This window comes from Megascapheus bottae, chromosome 16, assembly GCF_031878675.1.
Source record: "Megascapheus bottae isolate mThoBot1 chromosome 16, mThoBot2.hap1, whole genome shotgun sequence".
NCBI classification, from domain to species: Eukaryota; Metazoa; Chordata; class Mammalia; order Rodentia; family Geomyidae; genus Megascapheus; species Megascapheus bottae.
The window spans coordinates 41513957-41523562 of record NC_143524.1 but is presented as its reverse complement, the minus strand read 5'-3'; the positions used below and the strand labels follow the sequence as shown (position 1 = coordinate 41523562).

General features: G+C 36.9%; 1 protein-coding gene across 1 annotated transcript; it reads left to right on the top strand.

Moving 5' to 3' along the window:
- The first annotated feature begins 3128 nt into the window (after window positions 1-3128).
- LOC150053332 (olfactory receptor 52D1-like) lies at window positions 3129-4082 on the top strand. Its single transcript, XM_090348605.1, has one exon. It carries the CDS (start codon window positions 3129-3131, stop codon window positions 4080-4082), a length of 954 nt encoding a protein of 317 aa, XP_090204731.1.
- Window positions 4083-9606: the final 5524 nt, after the last annotated feature.

Sequence of the window (9606 nt, the reverse complement as noted above, 5' to 3'; positions counted from 1 at the left end):
GTTGCAGTGCCTACCAGAAATATAGGAAGTTAACTAACTCCCCATCTCTGAAGTGTCCCATCACAGCAGATAGATACCACCAAGTTAACTTCTTTCTTGAAGATATCCTTGCATATGCTTTAGTCACCAAGCTGTAACACCTAGGTTTCATATATAGGTGACATATGTTTGTGACATATGTATTTGATGACAAGTTTAGTATATATCTGAACAGTATTCGAGAAAAGGTAAAAACCCAGTATCCTTGCCTTCAGATTATAGACTCAGTAAAGGTTAATATATCTTTCAACTTAAGGTTTCTAAATGGAACGTCCTCATCTTTTTAGAAGTGTATATATAGTTGGATAGATTCAGAGCTGTCAAAATCTTAAGTGTATTATTCATTATATGTTTACATGCTTTACAATGCATCCCAAAAAGTATTATCATCTGAATTTTATGTTAGAAAACTGAGGATGGAGAAGGATATCAAAATTATTCAAAGTAATATAGTCGGGAAGTATTTAATATAGAAACACATTTTGAACTCACACAGCCTAAATTGAAGTCACAATCTCTCATTTTTCAGACCATACCCAAGAAGGAGAACTTCAGCAGTTTGCTAATACTGGGAGTCTACTTGTAAAAAAGTGTTTGAAGCGTTTGAGAAAAATTTGGATTTGGAGACTAAATATCATTTCCTCTCGGAGGTCTTCTGTGAGTAGATACTGACTTACATGTCTCTTCTTCATAGCATTCATTCATATAGCAGTCAGGCATACATTGGAGATCCCTTGGTTAATTAATTAATTAATTAGACCATAAGCTTAATATGTCATCAAACATATTCTTCCCTTCTATAACTGGTAAATAGTAGGCTGTCAATAAAAAGATTTTTGACAAAAATGAAATAAAAGAGCAGCTTGAGAAAGAGAATATAAATGCTTACAAAATAGGACCTAAGACATTTAAGACAAATAACAGTGTTTATGTGAGCTGTGATTATAGACATTATGTCAGTGAAAAAAATATGTCTTCCCAACACAGAGTGTCTAAAGTTAATACTGATTGTTTCCAGAAAACAAGTTCCCTTTTATCAGAGGGAATTATCTTGTGATTGTTATGACATTTGGGTTTCAGGAATCATGTACTTATTGAACCATAAATCCTTTGTAACTTATATTCCCCAGTTCATGTCACCTATTCATGTTGATTTCACTTGTTTGTATTACCAGGAGAAAAGAACAAATGTCTATACTTTTCCAAGATTGGCATTTATGGGTTTATATCTCTGTATTTTGTTCATTGTAACTGAACCTTTGAAATTTTAAGATATGAACTACTGCATTAAAATCTATTTAAAACTATCATTACGATTTTAACATACAAACGAAATAATGATTAATTTAGTAAAATTGCTTGGAATAACATTATTATCTATATAAATTACAGTAACAGAATAAAGTTGTTAGCAAATGAAAAATGCATGTACAACTTAAAAGCCAGAAAATCCATAGTGCACTATTAATTGCTCTTCTAAACTGCAGCCTTAGATAAGCAAAAGACTAAAGGAAAATAATATCTTTGATGTTTTCATGAAAATATTTGATCCTGTCTGTGGTTACATATTCTTTGCAGGGAAGGATGAGTGGATGAACTTAATGTGGAAATCAATTCTAAATAATGAAAAATTTTGACTCTTAAAAACTGAACTGAGGCAAGGTAAGAATGACTGTTCAGATTTTACATACATCGGTCTCCCCATGTATGGTTCCAGAGTATTTTTCTCCTTCCCTATTGGCATAATCTCAAACCACAGGCATTCTGAGGAAACTGATTTAATGCATCCCTGAGAGGCACCCCAGTCACTGCCCATGACAATTTTTTTTGTCTTTTTGTAATTTTCTGGACCACATACCTACATGGCTCTGGACTGACTGCTCTAAACTATCAAACTCTAAAGCCAGAAAAGCAGACTAAGGCAGAAATGTTTCATGATCAAACCAGGAAAGAAATGCATTATATAGATAGGCAGATTTAAGCTGTATATTGCTATTATTACTATTATTATTATATGTTCTGAACTTCAAGAGGTTATACTAGGGGGTTACAATATCCATCTCAGCGTTTAGGCTTTCTTGATCAGTTACTCCTTCCACCATTCCACCCCATCCTATCTGTTTCCTCCCCCAGACTCATTTGTCATTTCCCACTTCCTTTATCACATAGATAGATTGAGTGTTCTATTTGTCTACTGTTCTCTTTTTCATTCATCTACTTCCTTCCCAATACTCCCATTCAACCTAATTTCTAAGACATATATATCAATCTGTTTATAAAAAGCTTGTTATACCACATTCCCTCTTAGAGTATTGTACTACAATGAAAAGAACATGTCCTCACAAGTTAAGATATTGTCTAAATTTTGAGGAAAGTTCCCAAGAGAAATATTCTTCTGTTTTTGGTGCTGTTACTTGGGCTTGAATTTAATGTTGCCCACACTGGGGCTTGACGAATTGTATCAAGAAAATGTGGTATATTTACCCACTGAAATTGTATGCTTCCATCAGAAAGAATGATATGGCGCCCTTCACAAAGCAACAGATTTAACTTAAATCATTTGTTGAGACTATAATATGGAAGTCATTTGCAAAGGGATTGGGCACGCATAAAAAGTCTTAAGTGCTTGTGAAATTCTGTGGGTGAAGCAAAGAGACACTTCTGAAATTCATGGACTAGAGGAAGATGAAGTTAGGTCAAGAAAACAGAGCCAGAAAACCTATTTTGACAGGGATGCAAGAAGCTTCCAACAACTTTGCTTGAAAGGAACTAGAGGACTTCACTGTTCTACCCTCTCTTTAACCTCCTGTTGATGTTTCTTATTGTCAAATCCAATTGGTCGTGATAGGGTGAGGCAGTCTGTTGATGTGAAATCTATAGAGTTCAGTGTTCTGGAGCACAAAGCATCAAAGCACTTCAATGACCTAAACAGGAAGTGAGGGAGATAGGAATTTGAGTAGAATTGATGAGTACAGAGGATAGACAAGAAATCACACAGGTATTTAGGGGAAAGAAATGGCCTTTAGAATGGCACAAGTTCATTGTCTATCTGCTTGCAGGAAGACCAGGACCTCTCTTCAGCTTTCAGCATGCTCTCAGTATTGGTCCCCAATCACACAGCATTCCATCCCTCCACATTCATTTTACTGGGAATCCCTGGAATGCAAGACCAGCATGTGTGGATCGCCATCCCCTTCTGCTCCATGTATATCCTTGCTCTGGTTGGCAATGGCACCATCTTGTACATCATTGTGACAGACAGATCACTGCATGAGCCCATGTACCTCTTCCTCTGCCTGCTCTCCATTACTGACCTGGTCCTCTGTTCGACAACACTGCCCAAAATGCTAACGATCTTCTGGCTGAAGTACCATGCCATTTCCTACCATGGCTGCCTCACCCAGATGTTTTTTGTTCACACGGTCTTTGCCACAGAATCAGCTGTCCTGTTAGCCATGGCTTTTGACCGCTACGTGGCCATCTGCCGTCCACTTCATTACACATCCATCCTCAATGCCACCAGGATTGGGAAGATTGGCCTAGCGTGTGTGATTCGTGGCCTCATCTTTGTTTTCCCCTTTGTCATTCTCGTTGAGCGCTTACCTTTCTGCGGGCATCGGGTCATCCCACACACCTACTGTGAGCACATGGGTATAGCCAAGCTAGCCTGTGCCAACATCAAGCCCAACACCATTTACGGCCTGACTGTTGCGCTTTCTGTCACTGGCATGGATGTAATCCTCATTGCCACCTCCTATGTCCTGATCTTGCAGGCTGTGCTGCGTCTGCCCTCCAAGGATGCCCAGTTCCGAGCCTTTAGCACATGTGGAGCCCACATTTGTGTGATCCTTGTCTTCTACATCCCTGCTTTCTTCTCCTTTTTCACCCACCGTTTTGGCCACCATGTACCTCCTCAGGTCCACATTATACTTGCAAATCTTTATCTCCTTGTACCCCCTGTCCTCAACCCCATTGTCTATGGCATCAATACCAAACAGATCCGCCTGAGGATATTGGACTTTTTTATTACAAGGAGGAGGTAACCTTACATTGTGGGTATTCAAGGAACAAGAGGGGAAATGTAATTTACCTTTGACCTTCAGCACCTCTTGTCCTTGGATTGGTGCTAATACTAGCAAGCCCGGATCATGTATTACCTGAGATTTTTAAGTATTTAGAGCTATGCATTCCAACCTGTAAAGTCTACAGAATTCCATTGCCCTGTAACATTACCGAAATATACCCTGTGAAGAGACCTGCAAGCCAGGAGGCAATGTGTTACATCTGAAAGTGAGAACCGCGGAGATTTATTCTTTCCATGTGTAGAAGTCTCATGTGATCAGAGTAGGAGATAAGTGGGAAGAAGACAACTATTAACTTATCACCTGGGGGAAGTGAGAATAAATGCACATCCATTCATTCATTCATCTATTTACTCATTCATCTTTGCATTTTTCTTAGATGAAATAGCCATAGCCCAGTGTGCCCCAGGCCTCCTGGACCTAGGATTAAGTTTGAATTGGTAAGGCTGATTACTAGGTGGTCTATTCAGAAACAGCTAAAAGGACATAATTGCATGGGAAAACTATGGCACAAGTTTCCCAAGCAGTTACTGAAAATGTAAATGTTTGTGGCTTCTGACTTTAAAGCAAAGTTTGCTCTTGGTCCTCAATGGAGATCTCTTTGCTATTGTAATAACCAGATAGGCTCCAAGAAATTTATTCCTGTACATAATTTTAGGTAACAATGTCATTACCCCTTTTCCATTGAAAATGATTAATAAATCCACAGCCACTGAAAGCTTAAACTGGGAATTCTTATGGGTTTGTAGGGTATTCAAGTCCCTTTTTAAGGGCAATTTGGTAAAAAAAAAATGAGTAATGAAGGAAGAAAGATGATCCTGACACCTGTTGATGATAATCTAAAAAGCTTTTGTTAGTTTGATAGGTCAATCAAAATGTAAATAGAGAAGAACAGAAGGTTGACATAGTGATACATGTCTATAAACCCAACATTAGAAGTCTGGGGTGAGAAGACAGTGAGTGAGAAGCCAATCTGATCTACCTACAAAAAAAAAAACAAACCTAAAATAAGTTAGGTGCTGGTGTCTCACATCTGTAACCTGACTATTCAAAAGGCTGAGTTATGGAGGATCATGGTTTGAAACTAGTTGATCAAACAGGCCATGTGAAGATGAGGTCTTGAATTAAAATTTTAGTATTTCCAAAAAATAAGATATACTGGGACCATGACCCAAGTGTCAGAGTCCATAGTAAGCACAAAACCCTCAGTTCAATATTTTTAGTACAACTAAAAATGATCTCTGTGTGTGTGTGTATGTGTGTATATACACACACATACATGCCTAGATATATCCAGCTATAACTTTCTATCTATTGACAAATAGATATACGCATACCTATATATACCTAGCTCTATCTTTAAAGATCCATACTTTCTAATCATCCAATTATTTTCTTCATTGTAAGTGACCTGAAATTATTTTAATGTATAGTTATTCATGTAGAAATATATATTTAGAAAAACAAACATATAAAATATGATAAAGTTTTATTTAGAGCTAACAACTTTAGCTTAAACTAGCGGTATATGAAATACAATGTCTATATTGCTTTGAATTTATAACCTTAATGAAGCATAACTTACATAATAAACATAAAATGTGTAATAAATATAATTTGTAGAAGTAATATATAACCAGATTTATATGTGTAAACAGAGATATGTTTCAGAGATGTAATTGTGAACAAAATTCAAGATGCAGAAAAATGATATGCCATAACATTATTATGTAAAGCATAAAACATATTTCACAGTAACAAATTATTTTAGAATATACGAATAAATACATAAAATAAATATTACAAATATACATGTACAATACAAATATAAAATGAAATATAGCTCTAAATGAAATAAAAGTATAAAAATGTAAAATGTTTGGAAATGATAATCACGCAATTGATACCTAAAGGAGAAGGAAGAAAAATAGTCACATAGGTAATGCACTGAAGATGAGCTTACTGTTTGGTTTAGTATTTTATTTTACTTCTGGTCATTTTTTCATATTTTATTTATTTACATATGCTAATTGACTATATGTATTATGTGTTTACTAATTGCAAATGTTAAGGAGCATCACTGTAACATGTTCACATGTACATACATCATGTTTGATTAAATCCATCCCTCCCACTGTCCTCTATTACTCCCTCTCTAACCCTTCCCCCCTACTCCATTTATCCTTCCCTTGCCATCCCCCCACTCAGCCTAGCTACCCATCAGGGGATGATGGGATGAGGGCAATGTGGTATGTAGACACATGAGGTAGTATTCAGCCACAGGGAAGAACAAGATCAGAAGGATGGAACTGGAGAGGGTCATGTTAAGGCAAATAGGCTAGACCAAGAAAACAAATATCATATGTGCAGGATCAAGATTTTGAAACTGAATGAGACTACGAGGAGGGTACTATTAGGAAAAGGAAAAAGAAAAGGACCAGTTGTGAGGAGGGCAATAGAGCATAACTGGGGACTATTATGATTGAAACATGTTATGCATGTGTATTAAATACTTCTTTTTTGGAGATACTGGGATTTAAATTCATGGCTTCGTTCTTAGTAGGAAGGTATGGCACCACCTCAATCACAATCCTAGCCCTTTTTTGCTTTAGCTATCCTGAGTAATGTGCAACTGTGTAAATATTTAATAATTTCTGTATCCATTCATTGTTTGATAGGCACCTAGGCTGATTGGCTATAATGAGTAATGCCACAGTGATCAAAGATGTTCAGGCATTTCTATTGTACTCTTAGATTCCTTTGATAAATGTACAGGAGTGAGACCCATTATTTTCATGATTTTGTGATTTCTTTGTCTTTGCTATGTGTGAATTTCACAATATTCCTGGCAAGCTACTTTTTAATTTTTAAAGAATTCTATTATTAATTAGTGATGCAAAGAAGTTACAGTTGCATAAATCAGCTTATGAATACTATGTATCTTGATCGTGTCACCTCTCTCATTCCTCCTTCCATTCTTAGCCTCACACTATGCTGTCCATTTTTTATATACTGTACATAAAACATAATGACTGCATTGTTCACTCTTCCTCCCACCATTTATGCCCCTCTTCCTTTGCCTTCCCTCCAAAAACATGCTTTTGCTTCCTGGTAACAAACAAGCTACCTTGTTTTTCTTTCTTTCTTTTTTTTTCTCTTCTGGTCTTGGTGTTTGAACTTAGGGCCTGGCGACTGTCCCTAAGCCTTTTTGTGCTCAAGGCTAGTGTTCTACCACTTGAGCCACGACACTTTTTCTAGCTTTATCTGATTAGTTTATTGGAGATCAGAGTCTCACAGACTTTCCTGCCTGGGCAAGCTTTGAAACACACCCCTCAGATTTTGCTAGGACATCATCAACAGGTGTTTTGCCCCTCTCATGGTTTCATAACTCCAGCCAGGCGTAAAGTCTCTTCCAGCTCTCACAGAGTCATGCCTTGAAGATAAGAGCCTTTGGAGTTTGAACCAGTGTTTCCGCAATTAGTTTCAGATTATGTTTTTAAAAAATGCTATTGTGTATACTTAAGGATTATAATATGCTTTTATAACATACATATTAGATTAAAAGGTTAGTAGAGTAAAAAAAAGTGTTTATCATTTATAGAAACTTTTTTTCTTTCACTCTATCAAATCTACTCTTTCAACAAATCTTGATACAACATGTAATTAACAAGTAGAGTTTTCACATATATATGATGTCTTGGACTTCTTCACCAGACTCATTTCCTGTTTTTTTTGTCCTTTGACTTACATTTCCCCATTTTCTCTGTCCAACTTGCCTGCTAATAAGGACCACTTTATTTTCTGTATCTTTAACTTGAATACTTTTTGTCCCAAGCTCCACATATAAGTCAGTTTATGCAATACTTTTCTTTCTGTGCCTGACTTAATCCACTTATCATGGTGTCCATCCAATACACCAGTGCAGTGACAGATGCCAGAGTCTCCTTTCTTGAGACTGAAAATATTTACACACACATGTGCGCACAAACATGTGTATACACTCATCACATTTGATCTGTTCATTCATGGATTGTCTTTAATTTTATCTTTTCCTCAATTTCCTCCCAGAAGGTCAAAGATTGAACATTTCCACAATCTTTGAGATCAATCAGCTTCATCTTCAGGGAACTTAGGCAGCCACAAGGGGCTATTTCTGTTGTTGTTTTAGCTTAAGAATAATCGTGTCTTGTGCATATGGGAGTGCAGCAACCAGCTCATTCTAAAGTCTGCAGGGATCCTCTATTTACATTACTTTAAAGAGCACATTATGGATTTTAGGTGCCCAGAAGTGAGGGGTGGAGAGATGTGGGGCCTGGAGTACCTTCATCCATGCAAAGATTTGCAAAGCTGCACCTGCATCTCTATGTGTACACTCTCCCAAACGCAGAGGCAGGTGTTTGAGACCAGCTTCCCACTTTCTTACTGCCTCACAGTCAGGTAAGTGGTTTAAGGTGAAGGTAAGCTTCCTTTTCACCTTCCTGTGGCTATCTGAGCACTCTGTGTCTCACTGAGTTCTTCCTCAATGTGGCAAAGTTATTATAAAGCTTCCTGTTCACTCAGGTCCCACCACTGCTAAAACTATTCTTCATTTTTTTTTTTTTTGCCAGTTCTGGGCTTAGACTCAGGGACTGAACACTGTCCTTGAGTTTTTCTCAAGGCTAGTGCTCTCTACCACTTGAGCCACAGCACCACTTCTGGCTTTTTTCTATATATATGGTACCGAGAAATTGAACCTGGATCTTCGTGCATGCTAGGCAAGCACTCTTACCATTAGGCCAAATTCCCAGCCCTGATATTCTTCAATTTTTGAGTGCAGAAATTATTTTGAGAGTTTAAGTGATCAGGATTTTTTTTTTGGAAAAACTACTGTTGGTGTATCATGTCTGATGGTTTCTGAGAGAAAAATAATTTGTATTGTTTTTAGAGTTTTGTCCATAGTTTTATATATTTTGGCACATGATTTTTTAGCGGAAATGTTCATTTCATAATACCTTCTTATATGTAATAGCATTTTTCTGCTGAATAATAATTTAGGATTTTTTCTGCTTTTTTATTTTAAAAATTACCTTTAAGTAGCTCTACCAAAGGTTTCAATTCAACATATCACTTGGTGAGTACAATGCATCTTCCTTTGTGCCACCCCTTTTATCTCTCTCTCCAGTCTCTCCCAACCACAGCCAGATCCATAGATTATCTAGCTCCATTCTGATATAAAGATACCGATACAGGTAGATAAATATGAATATATTGAGAGATGCAGATATAGATACATTAGCATGTTATTAAGGAAAGCATGACAAACTATATTCTCTCCAGGATCAATGCTATTATAGAACATTGTTAACCCTGCACTGTCACGGTATCCTGCTGGACGATGTGATGTGCACTCTCACAGCTGCAGGATCCTTTCTGTGCATTTTAATATCCCTGCTTCTCTTTTTAAATTTTGAAGCCCTTTATTTATTTACCTTTTAGAATGAGAACT